Genomic DNA, 18,174 nt, shown 5'->3' with positions numbered 1-18,174 from the left:
ACCAAATGTGAACACAAAGATACACTGGAGTCTGAAAATGGACTGTACCACTAGAATAATTACATATTTTTGAAGTGGACCACTAGTTAGCCACTAATGAGTTAAAAGAGACAAAACATTCACATTAACAGTCTTCACTTAATGGAATTTATTACAAATCAGTAAGGAGATGTTTCTGACTTCACGGTATGAAATAATCTAATATCAGTGCTGTTTGTTCTCACACTCCCTTGTGATCCTCCTGTTTAGCCCAACAAGACATGTTTGCATCATATGATTTTCCTTTGTATCTCATCATCAGACATCAGATCTGTTTCCTCTTAAGCAGAAACAGCAGAGTGTGGAATTAAGTCACGTGATTTAACTGACTGACTGACCAGTTTAATTTAGACATGAGAACAACTGTATAATTTAAAAAAATACTTTAATTTACACTTTGTGACATGACGCAATTCCTATAATATATATACATTTCTCGGAAATCGTTAAATTTTAAGAGGTTGTCTATGTAGTTTAAGAAAATACTATTTTTAGTGAGCAGTTTATGAGATAAACGTGTGCAATTTCGAGCTATTTCTATATCGGGGCTCTGGTTTTCAATCTTTAATTCTTTCATTTTGGCGTAATTCCTCCGTCACACCTTTCACCACTAGGGGGCAGTAAAGAAAAACCAACACACCATGACCCGGAAACATAAACAGCTGTTGAACATGTGTTTACATCGCAGCTAACACATCTAGCCAGGTAGGTTCTAAACTAAGATTGAGTCTAATTTTTATCTTGGTCGGAATATCTGAAGAGGAGATGTCTTCAAAACCTCGAGAGAACGACGAGGGTAACGAAGGACTGAGTGAGCTGAAGGAGGAACTGAACACGAAGGTAAACAACTTCACACGCGTCAGCTGTGTAAAGATACAGACTTTTATTGGTCTTATTTCTACCTGTATTTGTTTTGTTATGAAGTCCACATGTCTTATCAGCGTTAAACTCTAACCTCCTCAGCTTCCGTTTCAGATTAAGGAGCAGAAAGTTCTAATAGACGAACTGTCGAATCTGAAGAAAAACAGGGTGAGACGACTCTAATCTGTCTGCAGCTCATTCACACATTTACGTGTCTGTACAAGATGTAATTTAGACTGCCATCTTGATTTCTGAATGTTATTTTGTGCTTTCGTTTCTAGAAAGTTTACATCCAGCAGTGCAACAGCAACATCTTCTTCCTGGCAGACAGAGGACAGACACTGAGTTCATGCAAGAGTGAGTAAAGTGTCTCACTCTCATGTCCTGTGTCAGTCACCACGTGGTCAGTAACAGGTGGGTTGATCTCTCCCCCTCTCTCTGTGTGTCTTTCTGCAGGGGACCTGGAAGTCACCAAAAAGGAGCTGCAGGACATTTAAAGTAGACCGACCTTCGCCTGGACCATGTGCGGCATCTTCTGTCTGTTGAGTTTGTCGCCTGCTCGGCTAGAACATGACAAGACGGTTTACGAACATCTCAGAAGAAGAGGGCCGGACTCCAGCCAGGATGTCACCGTCACAGGCCCAGATCTAAGCTACCGGTGTTTATTCTCTGCCCACGTCCTCCACATGCGAGGTGTCCTCACGTCTCAGCCCGCCACACACACATCTGGGAACGTCCTGCTTTGGAACGGGGAGATTTTCGGAGGTTTGCCCATGACGCCAGAGGAAAACGACACGGCCGTTCTCTCTGAGCGTCTGGCCGCCTGCAGCAGCCCCTCAGGGATCCTGTCAGTCCTGTCCAGCATTCGGGGACCCTGGGGGTTCATTTACTACCAGCAGGCTGCAGACGCCCTCTGGTTTGGCAGGGACTTCTTCGGCAGGCGAAGCTTGCTTTGGAAGTTTGAGGCGGAGACCCAGGCCTTAGTTCTGACATCTGTGGCGGCCCTGACTCCTGAACGGGACCGTCCCTCGTGGCAGGAAGTCCCGGCGGTGGGCGTGTACAGGATCGATCTGAAGGCGGCTGCAGAGTCCGGCTCCGTCACTCTGGAGGTGTTTCCTTGGGCTCAGGAGGGAAGCGAGGGCTCATCCTGCAGTGACTCTGTGCTGGAGTCTGTCCCCAGCCACTGCACCGCTGTGATGAACCCGCAGGGCCTCGTCCTCACCTCCCCTGTGCGCCCTCTGAATGTCTCCGCCCCCACATCCGCACATAAAACAGAACTCCCTACAAACTCACACCCACCTGTGACAGACCTGGAGCAGCTGCTGGTGTGCAGAGAGGACGGCGGCGAGGTGGACGCACTCATGGAGGTGCTCAGTGAGGCGGTGAGGCGTCGCGTTCAATCACTGCCTCACGACCTGCGGGACAAGTCACATGACGGAGCCGCCGTGGCCGTCCTCTTCTCTGGAGGCATCGACTCAATGATCCTGGCTGCGCTGGCTGATCGTCACATACCTGCTCACCAACCCATCGATCTTCTCAACGTAGCATTTAAGCTGCAGCCCCAGAAGGAGCCCGCAAAGAACCACAACAAGCACAAAGACACGCCTAAAGACCCACACACGTCCGGCCCCTTCGACGTGCCAGACAGGATCACCGGGAAATCGGGTCTGAAGGAATTGCGGGACTTGAACCCGGAGAGAAGATGGAACTTTGTTGAAATTAACGTGACGCGAGAGGAGCTGCAGACGTCCCGGCAGGAGCGCGTGGGACACTTGGTCCACCCGCTGGACACGGTGCTGGACGACAGCATCGGGTGTGCCGTGTGGTTTGCGGCGAGGGGGGCGGGGCTTATCTCAGAGGACGACGGACAGAGGCTCTTCACATCATCGGCGAAGGTGAAGAACACGCACACCTCACTTTTACTAATGCAGTACAAGCTAACACACACCTGTCCCTGTCTCACTGTCGCCTTTGACACAGACAGAATGTCACAGTTCATTTCTCTGGTAGAGGACATGTCTCTGCTAATGTTTAACTCAGTGTGGCTTCTGTTGGACTGCAGGTCGTCTTGACGGGGATCGGGGCAGACGAGCAGCTGGCCGGTTACTCCAGACACAGAGTCCGGTTCCAGGCGTCGGGGCAGGAGGGGCTGATCCAGGAGCTCGCCATGGAGCTGGGAAGGATCTCAACCAGGAACCTGGGCAGAGACGACCGTGTGATAGGAGACCACGGGAGGGAGGCCAGGTGCGTTCACGGGACTCAAACCTTTCTGTTGGCTCTTTCCTGTGTTTCTATATGTGCTGCTGATGTGAGACCTTGTCCCCCCTACAGGTTCCCGTACCTGGACGAGGACGTGGTGTCGTACCTGAACTCTCTGCCCGTGTGGCTGAAGGCCGACCTGTCTCTGCCGCGCGGAGTTGGCGAGAAGCTGCTGCTCAGACGGGCGGCGAGGCGTCTGGGCCTCGGCCCGTCCGCCCTCCTGCCAAAGAGAGCCATGCAGTTCGGCTCGCGCATCGCCAAGATGGAGGACCGGCGAGAGAAGGCCTCCGACAAATGCTCCAGACACAATAACAAACAGCTCTAATCCATTTTTCCCTTCCGACTCTGCGGTGACACCACGTGGAGTTAAACATGACATCATACCTTGGAACATCTTTGTCACTGCAGTTTTTCAGTTTTTCTCAACCATGAATCAACAATTGAAAAATCAATTTAATAGAAACCTCCTTTTAAAATGACCCAGTTAACATTTGAATGCATATTTACAGATACAAAAGGTATTTATAGAGATTCTTACAGTTGATAAAGATGATTATTACATTGATGATGTCAGTATTCTCTTTGCTTCCCGTCCGTCCGGCTTCGTCTCTACACCATGTAAGACTCCAGATCCTGAAGCTTTTCTCTGAAGTACAGGTCACAGTCCACATACGAGGGCAGATTCCCGACGTCGAAACGCCCGGAGATCTGATGAACGTACACGGGCGCCCTGAGGTCAGAACAGAGCAGGAGAAGAAGAGGAAATGTTTTAATAGTGAGACAGGTTGATGTAGCTTCCACATTGATGGTGGTGATCTCAGGTGTGTGTGTGTGATGTTGCAGTATGAATGACCTTGGAATGAGCCAGGACAGAAAGTTCCCCGGTGCGTCTTTCTCTGCAATTGGAGCGTCCTGTGAGAGTTTAAACATTTTGCATCTGGTTATTACCCTAGCAAAGCAAATACTCCCATTTCCTCTTCAATCACATACAGGGGTTTCTGTGTTTACCATCTTTTCCTTGAGGAAGTCATCCAGGAGAGGAAGGGTTTGCTTTGAGAGCACATAGAAACAGGGGCACTGAAAAACAAGATCAAATCAGTAACAAGGTCGTTGCTTTCAATGACTTATTGATGTTTTGTTTGTGCCTGCGTACATAAATGTCCACAGCAGCTTGTGATTGATGTGAACTCACCGCGTTCCTCGACTTTGTCTCGGATGGAAGCGGTTTCTCCTTCATGCAGACGATCCGGAGATCTTCGTCCACTTCCAGGATCCCATATTTACGTGTTTCTGTGTTGCAATAAGGACGACATCCCACAAAAGGCATATGTAGTCGTGTATAATGAATGTTTGATTCTGAGCTTGTACATTAAGATATCCTCACTAGGCTGATGTGAACTCACCTTCGTCTTCACACTGGTAAGACATGACGAGGCAGCTGTGGTCACACTTTGCTTGTAGGTTGTTGAATCTCTCTTTGACTCTATTGAGGCTGAAATCTTCTTTGAACAGAGTGTCACTGTTTCAGAAGGAAAGAAAAGGAGATTCAATTTCTCAGAAATGGGACTCGGGGGTCGTCGCTTCTTGTAAAACTGAGCTCTATTAACGTACCCCCCAATAACGATGATGTCATCGTCTATCTGAAAGTGCTTTATGGCGAGCCGCAGGCAGGCGACAGCACCCAGACGCTCCTAGTGAAAAGGGAGGTAAATTGATTTTTGTTTACCTTTTGAAAGGTGTTTCTACTAGAGGGCTTAATGGGCCTTTGAGAAAATAAAGAAAGGGCTAAAACACATGGACAAATCATAAACAATCATATATATAAATAGGTTGAACTTACTTCATTGGTTCTTGTCTGATCACTGACAATTGTGACATTTGAGAGCTGTGCTGCCCAGTCCTCAAAGGCAGCGTGGTACAGAGCATTGGTCTGTGGACAGGAGACAATGACGTCATTCTCTGGGCTCATACATAGGGATCAATATTGGATTCTGGTTCAACTTTAGACAGTAAGTGAAGTTCCTCCTTCGACCACAGCTTCTTTATTAAAGCTCCCCGCTGCAACACAGGTATAACTGCTGCTCTTTATGACTATATTCTTTCATATAATAGTTTACACTATAAAGTGGCAAAAACAATTAAACCCCCACCAAAAAAAATCCTTTTGAAGTTTAAAATCTGCCGAAAATACAACTAATAGTCGTAAAAATGTCGTTTGTCGTGACAGTAACAAAACACTTGACTGAGGTAGCGACGCTCCTGAACTCACCACGACGTAGATGCGGTCCACGCAGCCGGAGGCGAGCAGCGCGTGGACCCAGTGGGACGCGAGAGCGCGGTGGCCCACCGGGAGCAGCGGCTTGGCTACGCCGGCAAGGTGAGCGAACCGCCCGCTGTCGTCGGCCGTCACATCTCTCTGCAGCCTGGTGCCGTAGCCAGCGGCGAGAATCACGGCTTTCATGTGGCCTTTCGAACCGGGAAGGAGGGCCTCGGCTGGCGTCTGTTACAGGGCGAGTCGGTGGGTCGCGGCACCGTTTCAAACAACAGGTTAGTCGTGACAGATTTTTAGCTTAAAAGTTAGAACTACAGAACAGGAGCGTGATTAAGGCTAGTCTCGCGAGATCAGACGTATGGTCATGTATATTTTTTTCAAATACTTTATTAACTAACAACTCGTAGATATATAAGTTTTACTTTTTAAAGCGCAAATTTTGGTGCTTTTCTGCAAAAACAGGATTCAAACTCTCAACGTTAAGCTCGTCGTTTCCGTATTCAAGGGTCAGAGAGGAATAACAGGTTTCTAACTCGCAACCTTGTTATCATGAAACAGCAGCTTATTCCAGTAAGCTGGGAAAGGGTAACAAAAACATAAAAATAACTGACCATCTTCTTTGAAAATGACCAATAAAGGAAACAAATAACAACAAGTGAAACAGCAGTATTGTTTTTATTTATCTGCTCAGGACAAGCTGTGTGGAACGCTTTCATAAACAAGGCACATCATCTAAGAATACGAAAACATGACTTGACAATAACTTGAGGGCCCAGTTTGTGTTGTGAAGTTATTCTGCCTCTTCACTGGCATTTGCCTCATTAGACTCAGTCTCAGTGACTTCATCCTCGTCGACCTCTTCCGCTGGTTCCTGGACGCCTGAAGTTTCGGCCTGAGACATCTCCATCGTCTCCTCCACCTGCTCTGGCTCAGGCGAGGGAGTCGTGTCTCTTTCCAACTCCACCTGAACAGAACATAAACATGAACTCAGCCTAGGGATCACAGCAGCCACCAGATGGGAAAGAGCTTCAGTTCATACATGAGGCCTTATTTAAGTGTTACCTGGGAAACGGCGTCATCCGTTTCCTCCCCTCTCACAGGCTCAGGCTGTTCTTGCTCCATTGGTTCTTCCTCATCGTCTATAACAGCTGGGACTTGCTGGACTGGTGGCTCTGGTTCAGTCTGTTCCACAGCAGGAGCCTCTACCTCTGCCTCATCCGCTGGAGCTGAAGCTGGAACCATTTCCATCTGTATGATATGACAACACATGTTAACAAATAGATGGATTAATCCTTTTTCCTATTTGTCATTTCTTGAGGAGGGAGAGGAAGAGCTGGCTTAAACGTCTTTATTTTCAAAAGTAACCGACCTGTCAGGGTTTCAGTGACTGTCAACCTCTGACTGTCCAATATTCTGTTATTAATATTAATTTCCCCACTTTTAAGCTGGAAAAATTAAACAGGCTATTGGACAAATTATCTTCTGAAAATGCTAGTTGAATTTAAGCAAATATCAACAGGTGAAAGGAAGAAGGAAATAAAGACAAACAGGCTTTCTGCACCAACATGTCTGTTACCTCTTTCTCCATGGGAGCCTCCTCAGGCTTTGGCTCCAGCTTTCTGTTGGCCTCCAGGACCGTCATGATGGAGGCAGGGATGTGGGCTTGCTGTAACAGAAAAAGTCACGGTTTGAAAAAAAGAAAAGATGCAGATCCCCCCCCCCACTGAGCAGATCCCTGGACGAAGCTCTCACCTGATGTGGCGTGAAGGAGAGGACGTGCTGCAGCAGAGGCTCTCTCATCTCCGGGCAGCGTTCAAACACGCTGGCCAGCTGTGCGTGAGGCAGCTGTAAGAGCACGCTGTACGACTGAGGTTTTGTACGCTGGCAGCACTTCACAAAGCCCTCCCACACCTTTGGATACTTCCACACCTGCGGGAGAGAAGAAGAGCAGAATAACCTACATGTCGCAAATGACGGCGATGTCACTGAACTTAAGAGTGTGACGCTGACCTGCTTGACAATGAGGCGAGACAAGATGTTCATGACGAAGCCGCCCAGTCGCGGGTACATGGTGAGGGACTGGATGACGGTTCGCATCAGCAGTATGGGAAGGGGACTCTGCTCCATCAGCTGCTGCATCACCACCGCCAGGACCTCCGACGTGTACACGTTCTTCTCCCCGAAGCAGAGGTTGGTAGCTGCAAGTAGAGCGGATAGACTCAGCGGCTTCATTTGAGAGGAAGTGAACTAACTGGGTACGGTAACTTAGTTTGACAGAAATCTACTGGGAGCTTTACTGGTTTAATGAGTCCATCTGCTATATAAGAGGAAGAGGAAAACTGACCTTTGATGATGGATTTCATGTCACATTTAGTTGAGTCTATGTTGTGTAAGGCGATGAGCAGGTCTCCTGGGGTGAGAGGAGACACAGACGAACCGCCCTCACCTGAAACACACAACCGTGACAATACATCAGGGCCCTTAGTGGTTGATTTGATTGAACAGAGAAGAAGAAAATGAAACGTGTGTGTGTGTGTGTGTGTGTGTGTGTGTGTGTGTGTGTGTGTGTGTGTGTGTGTGTGTGTGTGTGTGTGTGTGTGTGTGTGTGTGTGTGTGTGTGTGTGTGTGTGTGTGTGTGTGTGTGTGTGTGTGTGTGTGTGTGTGTGTGTGTGTGTGTGTGTGTGTCCTCACTGTGCTGGGTGCCTAAGAGACGATTGAAGACCTCCTTCACTACGATGGGGTTGAGTTTGATCAGTTTGGGGAGAGCCTGGATGACTTCAGTCTGTGTGAGGAAATGCAGCAGATGGTGAAGTCAAACACATTCACTGATGAGGACTTTGGGCCAAGTATAGAAACATAAGCAGAGATGTTTTGCTGACATTTTGAGATGAAGACCTGACTCTAATCTCACCGGGGTTGCTTTATATTGTGATTTTATGCCACACCGGTTATGCAGTCTTATATAAACGGTACAATGTGCACTTGGCTCTTCACCCAGCGGAGATGAGTTCTGGAGCCGTTACCTTCTCTAAACCATTTATGACCGGGATCAGGAAGCGGACGTCCGGCACGCGTTTGTGGTAAAGGTCCCTCACTCTCTCCACCAGCTCTGGAGACGGAGGCACTGACCGGAGACACAAACCGCCGTGTTAGTTTACACCTTAACACTCTTCGTTTGCGTTTCCTCTCCTGTGTTTTATGAGTTCTTACCTTTGTCTGTCAGAATGTGCAGGCAGCGAGTCACCAGAGTTTCTGCTCCTTTAGGGCAGTTTTCCACCAGCAGCAGCAGCTCAGGGGAGCTCATCCCCATGCCACGGATCTAGAAGATCAGAGAGAGAACTTCATGTCTAACTAAACAGGAAAACAAGCAAATTCAAGTCTGTTTTCCTAAGACAAACATTTTCCCACCAAAGAAACACGACTCTACAGCCTGATGTCATAACAGGTTTGAGATTGTAACCTTCATTTTGGTTTCTTTTGTTCCATTTGACCTTCTCTAGCGTTCATTATACTTCAAAAACCATTGGGACAAACTCCAAACGACAAAACACGACCCAGTCAGGACAGAGGAGGAGAGGCAGAGAGACAACTCACCGGCTGCTCTATAGCTCGGAGCACGCTGCGCTTGATGTCAGCGATGGCCTCCGTGTAGACAGACGCCAGCTCGTGGACCAGCCGGTGATTCAGAGGCAGGAGGGACAGGTACAGGAAGAGACACTGTCTCACCGTCTCTTCAGTCCAGGGGGCGGCCACCTCTGTCCCAACAAAGACAAGCAAAAAAAAAACAGTTTGTGGTTAGAGTGGACGGGCGGGGGGGGGGGGGGGGGGGGGGGGGGGTGACGTTCGCTCGGGTGAAAGCTTGAGTCTCGTCGGTCAAACCTGTGTCTTTGTCCGCCCCGAAGAGCAGAGACGGGGGGTTGGGGTGGACCAGCAGCTGCATGTAGTTCAGTGCAAACTTCTCAATGTAATCCCTGAGCTGGTCCTTCTCGTACATTCGCTTCAGAAAACCCAACGCAGTGGAGCGCACCTGAAGAGGAGACGGGGACGGAGACGTTTGAGGCGTCCAGCGACAAACACATCATCTCCTTTACAACAACAATAAGAGCTACGTGGTTCTATCTCTTTGGATGAATTGACTGGAAATGACTACCATGAACATTCTCTCAGTGGTGCTCTAGTGAGACGGGCCTCATCACCCTGAGTCTCTGCTACCATCTAGTGGCAGCGTGGCAGTATTTCATATTAAAACAATATAGATACGGTTGTGTTGTCACCTTCTCCTTTTCATGCGAGCTGAGATCCAGAAGCACGTGCAGATACTGAAACTGCCTGGACGGACGTTTGACGATGAGCTCCTTCAGCGTCGTCATCCCCAAATACACCCGCGACTGAAAAAAAGATGCCATAACACATGAGGAACGGCCACCATATCAGACGGTATCATGTGTTTGGATGTACAGTGGCATCTTGTTGTTGTACCTCATCCTCACAGTAACGGCGTATTACATCCAAAGCCGACTCTGTTAAGATGGGAGCCTCGAGTACCAGTTTAGTGAAGAGCCTGGAGGAGGAGACGGGACGTTACAAACACGGCAAGTGGCTCAGTCTCCGGACAAGCCAATTCTCAATCCGTATCTTTGCAACATGAGAGCCCTTTTCAGAGCCGTCCACTCACCCGTCCCTCTGCTCCGGCTTCTCCTGCAGGCCCGACAGCAGCGTGTAGAGGCAGTGGTCGTAGCTGTCCAGCAGGCCGGTGGGCAGGTGGCTGAGGTAGTTGTTATACTCTTGGTACAGCAGAGAGAACGCCAGGTCGCTCCTCGTCCTGATGTCCTCCAGGATGAACTCCAGCACGTCGTCCTTCATCATCCCCTCAAACTGCGTCACCAGCCTGGACAGGAGCTTCACGCGGACCTGCCACACACGGGTGTTTGATGGTCATCGTACACAGACAGGCAGCGGTTTGAAACAAGGCCGAACGTTTGACGGACGCGTTGTTGTTTTGGTTTACTTACATGAGACATTCCACTTTGTGCTATCGCCTTTTCAGAATGCAGGATCCGTTTGACCGTCAGCGATGTTAACTTTTCGATCTGGGACCCCGATAAAGGCTGAATGACGTCTGCTAAACGAAACACCTTCTTCCTCCCGCTCGCGCCTGCCAGTCTGGAAAACAACAACAACAGAAAATAATAAACTGAATGCATACACTGGCCCAATATACTGTGATGATAATCCAGTACTGAACTCACTTGGTCTGCGTGGAGGGCAGGATGGGCTCGGGAAGCTTCTTCACAGCCGGAGCCTCGGCGGCCTGCTGCGCTTCTTTGTAACCTCCCACCACAGAGATGGCTTGGCCCACCATCACAGCAGGCACTTTGCGTTTGATGAGCGTGTCCTTACTGCTGGATTCTGCATCGGCGTCCTCATCTTTGCAGGCTCCTTCTCGAGCTTTGCACTGCTCGAGTCCTAAGACATTATAGTTTTGTATATAGAACCATGGAAAATGCCACAAAACAGCTACAACCTTATGTTCTAAAAGGTCTTCGTCACTAACCTGGACCGATCCCTGCTCCGGTCATCTGTGTGGCCATCAGCCTGGCCAGATGTTTAATCTGGGCGTCCGTGCCTGCTGACTCAACAGGCGTGTATGTGGCCTGGAAAGATGCTGGCATGACGTCGGGCAGATACACCATGCTGATCAACACCTAAAGCACCGGGAAGGGATGAAGACGTGAGCCGGAAGGTTCAAGACCTTTGGAGTGAAAGTGACATGTGGGACGGCGGGCTCACCAGGTTGGCCACGTTCTCGGGGGAGAGCAGCGGGTTCAGGAACTCGGCTGTGACGTCGATAGCAGACTGTGGTGTCGGAACAGCGAGCGGCTTAGAGACGGCGAGAGGGGCCGGCTCCTCTTTATCCTCGTCGTCTTCAATCGGCTCTGAACACGGAGGCAAAAAAGCCGTTAACATCAAGTAAGTAAGGACTGTTTCATCATTTCTTTCATTATTCATCACCACTGACCCATCTTGATCCTTTTCCCCTCCGTGTACTGTTCGTGGCGCGGGCGTTTGCGCTGCTCGCGTGGGGCGGGCGTGGATCGGGTTATCTCACTCTGGGGCATCCCCAGGTCCAGCAGCAGGGTGCTGATCTGACCCTGGAACTCCAGACTGCAGGGGTGCTTGAGGACGGCCACCAGGTGGAGCTTCAGGTTCTTCCGCACGCTGCTGACCTGAGACTTGGCCAGTGTGGGCGGCAGGTTGGCTAAAGGAGGGACAAATATATAAAAACATCTGTAAATTCCACTTGATTAAATAGTTTACATACATGTCGAGATTCGCCTGAGTACTTTTGTTAAGGACTTGCAGCAGTAATGTTAAAGCTTGCCTGTATTATTGGCTTTATTATGCTTATAACTCTTTATAAACACATCAAAGAAACACAGCAAAGCTCACAATTATTCTAGACATCTTCACCATGAGATTCCATGTGTTGAAAGAAAAACAATATCATTATAAATGAAAATAACAATCCACCTGTTAGTCAATAAAATGACATAAAGCCAAAATGACTGGCACACAGTTTTAATAAGCTTAATGCATTTATATAAATTAACATTCTGACATGTTGGGCTGAGTTCAAAGAGACTGAAAGCCGTTTGGGACACAACATCGGTGAGACAGTCTTACTTGTCTGAGTCGTACTTACCGTGTAACGTCTCGTACGCCTGCACCACCTCTGACATGAACATGGGCCTCTGACGGGCCACGGTGGCCAGTGAGCCCAGAGCGGTGGTCAGGTTGATGCTGGAAATGGCCGGGTGGACCATGAACTTTAGCAGCTTCTCCAGCGCCGTCTTTCCCTCCTCACACAGAGCGTCTGAGAGCAACAGGTGTTTATATTTCTCTTTACCACATTTAAAAAGTAGTATCTATTTCACTGCTGTGGTGATTGCTTGTTACTCTTACCGCAGCGAATGTAGGAGTGGTCTTTGGGGACTTTATCCAGGCTGATGTCCCCTTCCTGTCTCTTGGGGATGTCCGAGTCTGTAGTCCGCGGCGACAGGGTGACAATTAACGACTCGGTGAACTTGATGGCGTGAGTGCGCACGCCGTCGTTTTCAGAATCCAGTAGGGCCAGAACGTCCCCTTTCATCTGAGTGACCATATCCCAGCATGCCTCCTGCATCTCCGACACCGTTTTGGAACGAACCAACCACTGGCAGGAAAGACGTGAACAAACACTATAAATCACATCCACATCCTGTGTGTGTGTGTGTGTGTGTGTGTGTGTGTGTGTGTGTGTGTGTACCTGCAGAGAGACTTTGTAGAGCTGAGTGAGGGTGAGGATGGCTTTCTTCACCACATTCACGCTTTCATCCTTCAGCAGCATGTTCAGGTTTGCGATCAGTCTGAGAAGAAGCTCGTTGTCTCTCTTACTGAAAAAGACAAAAAATGACAGACGATTTAAGAAAACGGCAGAGTTAAACACGACATTTTGGATCCATCAGCTGTTTACAACTCACCTGGCTTCTTCTATGAAACCAATGACAAACTTTCTCACTTCCATAGATTTGTCAGTCTGAAAGGCGATCATCTCCTACAAGACACAGAGTCCAGTTCAACTTGGATTTGTGTATTTAAGGTCCAAAACATTAGGCTGAATATTTTTGATTGAATAGTCATCCATCTAATCAATATTTTGACTTAAATGTAAAACAGGAAATAACACCCTATATCATGATATAAACAACTGCAAACAAACAAATGCATTTTTGTAGTTACTTACATCCAAGAAATTGTCAAGAAGAGAAGGATCTTTGTTTATGATAAGTTCCTGAACCTGAAAATGAGATAAGGTCATGGATTCATTACTGTTCTGGTTTGTGGGTAGAGTAAAGAATTCTAGTCGCCGCTATTAGAAACATTTCCTTTTGAAAATGTCAACAGAGAAAACCCAAAACAAGGAGACCACAAACCTGTTTGAGCACCGTCAGTTTTTCATCCGATGGCATCAGAGCTGCTTGATTCAGGAGATCCACCACCTGGAAAATGAAATCAAATATGATGAAATTAAATAGATTTGACATGGAATGATGGCAGCCGCCTGTCTCCCATCTAATTATGTATTATCATTTCTATATCTAATTGAATGCCAACGTGCTTATTAGTTTGTCCATGTATAAAAAGCAGAGGAAAGTTCAGATGATACAGATCAATCACATTTCCCCATCAAGACTGACCAGTGCAACATGTTACAATACTGGTCACACCTACGATAATAAAAACAATTCAATATGCATTTGCTGCGTTGCTATTCAAACGGATCTACCAAAAATAAACAATAACTACGGAATGACTGTGATACCATACGACGGTGGACATTAGGTCAGAGTATCTCAACTGGTTGTACCTTTTCGCTGGTGGTCATGTCGATGGCTCGGGGGGTGTCCCCCTCCTCCTCTGTTACATCCATGCTGCTCCTCACTAAGTAAACATGAATAACACAAACACACAGAAACGGCGTGATTACAACAATATTTTAAATACTTTGACGTGAGTTAGCAGGTGTCAACATGGGTCAACATAATCAATATATCACAGTTTAGGCCAATCGACGTTGTTACTAGCCACTTCTATACATTAAAACTGTAAATGCATTTAGTTACTAAGAGCCAACAGCAAGTATTTACGTATTAATATACATTGGAACTCAGCTAGTGTATTAGCCACATGCTATCAATTACCTTTAGCAGACCACGTTTTAATGAATCCGTGCGATACTAAGAATGTGTGAGACCCATTTCTTCCTCGTAACAGAAGTCACAGAGTGAAGTCAGTGTGATAATACGTTCTAAATGTATGTAATTTAGCAGCGCTTCCTCAATAAACAAGCACTTGAACCTAGCGGCTATAACTGAAAGAGCGGTGTCTCTCTTCTTCTACGCCTACTTATTGTTGGGGAGTGCATAACACATCGTGGTGTTACGCTGCCTCCTGCTGGAAGCTTCGATCCCCGCATTAGTCGGTGAGCAGTTCTCTAACTGAAACTGCTAACTGCTAACAGCTAAAAAAGACGGAAACAGAGGGAGGCAGGGGGCACGAGAAATACTGAGTAAAAAGGAAAGCAAGTGATTTCAAAAGAACTTTACATATTGTTTGTGGAAAAAGTAGTTACACTACAGTTGTTTACACAGCATGGCATAAGTGTTTCCGCCCGGTTTCGAACCGGGGACCTTTCGCGTGTGAGGCGAACGTGATAACCACTACACTACGGAAACGGATGACGACAGAGCATGGTGCTCTAAATTACATAACCCTAAGTATTCATCGGTTCCCGTAACGTCATATAATATATTACGTTGTATATTATACAAGAGTTAACAACATGTCTACTTCAAAAAAGGCCTCTGAGGCTGATAAACAGCATGTCTACATGGTTGACATAATGTGCTTTTATAATTGGTCTTCATTTTCTAATCGTCGGCCATTAGAAGAAACAGGTTATGAAGTTGTTCATGTTATAGGTCATCTTCAAATCACTGCTTAATGGAAACTATCGGGGTTGGCGTTGATTTATTTCTATTATGAGTATTAAAACTATTCTATGTAACGGTACATAGAACAGTACCGTTACTAACCTACCTAATCGTAACCCGACATGTATTGTGTATCAGTGCATTGGTGGTTCAGTGGTAGAATTCTCGCCTGCCACGCGGGAGGCCCGGGTTCGATTCCCGGCCAATGCATCATCCTTTTTGCGAGGTCAGCAAATAAAACATCAACTAACATATTAATCACAAGTCACTAGATAGGTCACTACATACGTATTATATGGAATGATTCCTTGTAAAAAGTATTTACTACTCTCCACTATACTAACAAAGAGATGGTATTGAAGAAAATGTCTATCTGACAAGAGGTAGCTGCACATTTTCACAAAAGAAAACATTGATTTACCTTTGTTTTTTTGTTTGTTTACTGTACACCCCTTTCATTTGTAGTTTCCGTGGTGTAGTGGTTATTAGTTCACCTTACACGTGAAATGTCCCCTGTTCCTTTACTTCTGGGATGAAGAAAGTATCACAAATTAGACTTTGATTTTTGATTTTTGTCCTACCAAAGATCACTCTGACCTTCAATTTGTTGCTTCAACCTTTGCATAGCAACAACTACTAACCAATTAGTTGAACATGTGATTTTCCTACCCTGCAATTTCAGATTTCATCTCTTGGTTATCAAAGTGTGGGACATGTGCTGTTAAACTAAAGTCGCTGCCTAAATACTCAATAAATGTTCAACAGGGATTTACAAAAAACATTTAATAGTAGTTGTGTTATGTTACTAATAACAAATTAAATCAGAAGAGATAAGTGACAAAAAGGTTTTTTGCGCAGTGTTTCAGGTGGTTCTCTTAATCTTGACTGATGGTATCCTGATCGCCGCTGCCTTCACCTCTGCTGTCATGTCAACACCCAGTGGAGCCCTGCAAGACACCCCCTTATGTCAACCAATGTCCATTTATTGATCAGTTAGACCAATGACTCACCAAATGTCGAGTTTGAAATTACTCAATACAAAAATCATACTGTAGAAAGCCTGAGCATGAAAACATTTGGCGTCTATTAGAATGGATTGACATCTAGTCTGATTTCGTTTAGTTCAGACTTACTTTGGTTCGTAGCTTACATCCACATTTGGAGGCAGGATCCCCTTCCCTTCTCTCAGGCGCTCAACACCATTCCTGTGAAAACAAGGGTTAGTCTTGGATATACCAGCAGGTGAAATCGGTGCCATAACACTGGGTCAATGGTCCTGCAGGTATACGCACCAGGCGATCATCACTCCGTTATCAGTGCACAATTGGGCTGGGGGGCAAATCAGGCGCAATCCTGTCGTCTCTGTGATAATGGTCAAAGCCCTACGGATATACTGATTACTAGCAACTCCTCCAGAGAGCACCTGAAAGAGAGAGACTGTGATGAAAATTAAGAAGAAGGATTTTAATTGCAGCTTTTATTCAGAGTTTAGAAGGAAAAGAAACCTTTTCACCTTTTCAACAGGTGCATGAAAGCTAACTGGTTTTCATGAACAAAGTAAAAATACATATGTATATAATTAATTAAGTCAAATATAAAGAGTATTGTAAGTAGTATAGTAGAGTAAAAAGTATCACGCTCACCAAAGTGGGACTGGGTGTTGGCAGTAGACCTTTTTCCTTACAGAACAAGATGGCACGATGGGTTCGCTTTACAAGATGCAAGGCAACTATGTGCTGTGTTGCTGCTGCAAAGTCATTCACGCATGATAACAGTGTCCCCTGCTGTATTCCTAGTGAGGAAAAACAAATCAAAAGGGAGTTTTCACATGGAAGAATCTAAAGCCATTTCCCTCAAAAGCTTTAGGGTCCATCTCTTATCTGTTCCCTCTCACCTTCCTCTGCCTCTTTTTTCATGATTGCCATTGTAACTTGATTCCGTAACCCAGAAAAAGAGAAGCAGCAGTCACTGATTTTTCCCATAGGGTTCGTGAAATTAAACCTGGTCCTGTCACCATCCTTTGCCAGAAGCTCTATAGCTTGACCTCCACTCAGCGTGGAGCACTGTGGGTGTTTGATAAGGGATAAACGTCTGGCAACCTGTGAATAAAAATATAAATCTTTGTCTTGGTAATGGTCACAAATTGAACATCACAAAAACAGGGGCAAGAATGTCTTACTTTATCAAGCGTGTCCCCTGGAGCCTCGTCCAGTGTCTGACCTAGAAGCAGGAAGTCGTCGACTCCTCTGGCAACAGCAAGTAGTGAGTGACCACCAGAAATGAGCAGGACCAGGAAGGGGAAGGCCACAGGCTGAAGGAGCCTGGCGGTCAGGGCGTGGGCCTCCATGTGGTGGATGGGGATGAAGGGCTTATTGTGCTGCCTCACAAACCTCTGACTAAACTCAAGACCAACCCCCAAGCTTAGGGCTAAACCTGGTTTCACTGTGGTGGCCACAGCTGAGAGCTGGCTGGGGTTCACTCCGCTCCTCTCCAAAGCCTCCTGGACCACACCGGCTATGTTCTCCCTGTGGAGCTGCTGTGCCACTATGGGAATGATGCCACCAGTCCTGCAGCATTCAGGTGAAGGGCTAAGATGTCAGAACCCCTGCAGAGTGCTATCACATTTGACAAGAAAGCCGATCTCTGGCACTCACCTCAGATGCACTTCCTTTTGTGAACGAAGAGACTCCCCCAAAACTGAGCCGGTCTCATCCATCACTGCAGCTCCAGTGTCATCGCAGCTGGTCTCAATGCCCAGAACCAGTCTGGAGCAGGCGGCTTTTCCGCAAGGAGTCCACACTGTGTGTCGGAGCTGTAGCAGCCTTTGCAGAATGTCTGCTTTTGAATGAAACATGTTTAAGTAGTTTAAGTTTGTAATTCGGAGTTATATAACTTAACTCCGAGTTAAACATGTTAAAACACAACAGTGACAAGTCACCGTGAGACACATATAAAGATATAAACCAGTAACAGAAATCATATTAAACTATACACCATAACGCAAACGTTAACAACGAGTAAATGTGTCCTCTTTCCTGTGACATTTAACTGAATGCGCTCTGGATGTGTAACATAAAAATAATTCCGTCTACTACTTTGATAGTGGCTCGAAGTTTCAGGATATAAAACTACAAAGCCAGTCGGTGAGCGGTTGAAATTAATCTCAAATGACAGTGCGTCTTAAATGAGTGAAGAATAAAGAGTAAATAA

General features: G+C 46.6%; 5 protein-coding genes and 2 non-coding genes across 8 annotated transcripts; 3 read left to right on the top strand and 4 right to left on the bottom strand.

Moving 5' to 3' along the window:
* Positions 1 to 691: 691 nt before the first annotated feature.
* asdurf (ASNSD1 upstream open reading frame) lies at positions 692 to 1,496 on the top strand. The gene is made up of 4 exons (XM_076155859.1): positions 692 to 879; positions 1,015 to 1,068; positions 1,182 to 1,257; positions 1,357 to 1,496. Exons 1-4 carry the CDS (start codon positions 805 to 807, stop codon positions 1,395 to 1,397), a joined length of 246 nt encoding a protein of 81 aa, XP_076011974.1. The 5' UTR covers positions 692 to 804; the 3' UTR covers positions 1,398 to 1,496.
* asnsd1 (asparagine synthetase domain containing 1) lies at positions 1,422 to 3,724 on the top strand. The gene is made up of 3 exons (XM_076155836.1): positions 1,422 to 2,795; positions 2,963 to 3,144; positions 3,232 to 3,724. The coding sequence occupies exons 1-3, from the start codon at positions 1,422 to 1,424 to the stop codon at positions 3,482 to 3,484; spliced, it is 1,809 nt and encodes a 602-aa protein (XP_076011951.1). The 3' UTR covers positions 3,485 to 3,724.
* LOC143004722 (glucose-1-phosphate thymidylyltransferase) lies at positions 3,593 to 5,815 on the bottom strand. The gene is made up of 8 exons (XM_076155847.1): positions 5,429 to 5,815; positions 5,000 to 5,089; positions 4,771 to 4,850; positions 4,563 to 4,678; positions 4,352 to 4,449; positions 4,168 to 4,236; positions 4,013 to 4,071; positions 3,593 to 3,889 (listed from the first exon to the last, which is right to left on the bottom strand). The coding sequence occupies exons 1-8, from the start codon at positions 5,618 to 5,620 to the stop codon at positions 3,769 to 3,771; spliced, it is 825 nt and encodes a 274-aa protein (XP_076011962.1). The 5' UTR covers positions 5,621 to 5,815; the 3' UTR covers positions 3,593 to 3,768.
* Positions 5,816 to 6,087: 272 nt separating this feature from the next.
* Positions 6,088 to 14,366, bottom strand: sympk (symplekin). Its single transcript, XM_076155824.1, has 27 exons — positions 14,173 to 14,366; positions 13,839 to 13,912; positions 13,405 to 13,470; positions 13,215 to 13,268; positions 12,952 to 13,025; positions 12,738 to 12,864; positions 12,395 to 12,644; positions 12,135 to 12,305; positions 11,451 to 11,690; positions 11,222 to 11,367; positions 10,986 to 11,136; positions 10,681 to 10,897; positions 10,444 to 10,594; positions 10,107 to 10,342; positions 9,911 to 9,992; positions 9,706 to 9,819; positions 9,311 to 9,458; positions 9,026 to 9,186; positions 8,642 to 8,750; positions 8,455 to 8,555; positions 8,123 to 8,213; positions 7,776 to 7,877; positions 7,442 to 7,629; positions 7,184 to 7,360; positions 7,008 to 7,097; positions 6,494 to 6,679; positions 6,088 to 6,395 (listed from the first exon to the last, which is right to left on the bottom strand). Exons 2-27 carry the CDS (start codon positions 13,899 to 13,901, stop codon positions 6,222 to 6,224), a joined length of 3,669 nt encoding a protein of 1,222 aa, XP_076011939.1. The 5' UTR covers positions 13,902 to 13,912; positions 14,173 to 14,366; the 3' UTR covers positions 6,088 to 6,221.
* Positions 14,367 to 14,633: 267 nt separating this feature from the next.
* Positions 14,634 to 14,706, bottom strand: trnav-cac (transfer RNA valine (anticodon CAC)). Its single transcript has one exon. It is a non-coding gene; the product is annotated as a tRNA-Val (tRNA).
* Positions 14,707 to 15,103: 397 nt separating this feature from the next.
* On the top strand, positions 15,104 to 15,174 carry trnag-gcc (transfer RNA glycine (anticodon GCC)). The gene has a single exon. It is a non-coding gene; the product is annotated as a tRNA-Gly (tRNA).
* A 551-nt stretch (positions 15,175 to 15,725) lies between these two features.
* On the bottom strand, positions 15,726 to 18,048 carry osgepl1 (O-sialoglycoprotein endopeptidase-like 1). Of its 2 annotated transcripts, XM_076155747.1 has the most exons (7): positions 17,619 to 18,027; positions 17,144 to 17,531; positions 16,859 to 17,063; positions 16,608 to 16,756; positions 16,257 to 16,387; positions 16,098 to 16,169; positions 15,726 to 15,911 (listed from the first exon to the last, which is right to left on the bottom strand). In XM_076155747.1, the coding sequence occupies exons 1-7, from the start codon at positions 17,816 to 17,818 to the stop codon at positions 15,827 to 15,829; spliced, it is 1,230 nt and encodes a 409-aa protein (XP_076011862.1). In that variant the 5' UTR covers positions 17,819 to 18,027; the 3' UTR covers positions 15,726 to 15,826. The 2 variants fall into 2 exon arrangements, with proteins under 2 accessions (XP_076011862.1, XP_076011871.1); XM_076155756.1 differs by lacking the exons at positions 15,726 to 15,911; positions 16,098 to 16,169 and having other exon boundaries at positions 16,309 to 16,401; positions 17,619 to 18,048.
* Positions 18,049 to 18,174: the final 126 nt, after the last annotated feature.

This window comes from Genypterus blacodes, unplaced genomic scaffold (assembly GCF_046128005.1).
Source record: "Genypterus blacodes isolate CSIRO-AG114 ecotype Tasmania unplaced genomic scaffold, CSIRO-AGI_Gbla_v1 ptg000008l_1, whole genome shotgun sequence".
Classification (NCBI taxonomy): Eukaryota; Metazoa; Chordata; class Actinopteri; order Ophidiiformes; family Ophidiidae; genus Genypterus; species Genypterus blacodes.
Note: the sequence above shows the minus strand (reverse complement) of the source record. Positions and strands in the feature narration are given on the sequence as shown.

Bases quoted from the DNA above. Each gene is read 5' to 3' on its own strand.
- asdurf (XM_076155859.1), top strand. From the start codon at position 805: ATGTCTTCAAAACCTCGAGAGAACGACGAGGGTAACGAAGGACTGAGT. The intron at 1,069-1,181 runs GTGAGACGACTC...TTTCGTTTCTAG, and splicing joins CGAATCTGAAGAAAAACAGG to AAAGTTTACATCCAGCAGTG. The intron at 1,258-1,356 runs GTGAGTAAAGTG...GTCTTTCTGCAG, and splicing joins GACACTGAGTTCATGCAAGA to GGGACCTGGAAGTCACCAAA.
- asnsd1 (XM_076155836.1), top strand. From the start codon at position 1,422: ATGTGCGGCATCTTCTGTCTGTTGAGTTTGTCGCCTGCTCGGCTAGAA. The intron at 2,796-2,962 runs GTGAAGAACACG...GTTGGACTGCAG, and splicing joins TCTTCACATCATCGGCGAAG to GTCGTCTTGACGGGGATCGG. The intron at 3,145-3,231 runs GTGCGTTCACGG...TCCCCCCTACAG, and splicing joins GACCACGGGAGGGAGGCCAG to GTTCCCGTACCTGGACGAGG.
- LOC143004722 (XM_076155847.1), bottom strand. From the start codon at position 5,620: ATGAAAGCCGTGATTCTCGCCGCTGGCTACGGCACCAGGCTGCAGAGA. The intron at 4,237-4,351 runs GTGAGTTCACAT...CTTGTTTTTCAG, and splicing joins AGACAAAGTCGAGGAACGCG to TGCCCCTGTTTCTATGTGCT. The intron at 3,890-4,012 runs GTCATTCATACT...TTCTGACCTCAG, and splicing joins CTGTCCTGGCTCATTCCAAG to GGCGCCCGTGTACGTTCATC.
- sympk (XM_076155824.1), bottom strand. From the start codon at position 13,901: ATGGATGTAACAGAGGAGGAGGGGGACACCCCCCGAGCCATCGACATG. The intron at 9,187-9,310 runs GTTTGACCGACG...TTGTTGGGACAG, and splicing joins CGGGGCGGACAAAGACACAG to AGGTGGCCGCCCCCTGGACT. The intron at 7,878-8,122 runs GTGAGGACACAC...TGTGTGTTTCAG, and splicing joins TCTCTTAGGCACCCAGCACA to GTGAGGGCGGTTCGTCTGTG.
- osgepl1 (XM_076155747.1), bottom strand. From the start codon at position 17,818: ATGTTTCATTCAAAAGCAGACATTCTGCAAAGGCTGCTACAGCTCCGA. The intron at 17,532-17,618 runs GTGAGTGCCAGA...TGAATGCTGCAG, and splicing joins CAAAAGGAAGTGCATCTGAG to GACTGGTGGCATCATTCCCA. The intron at 16,757-16,858 runs GTGAGAGGGAAC...TTTCCTCACTAG, and splicing joins GAAAAAAGAGGCAGAGGAAG to GAATACAGCAGGGGACACTG.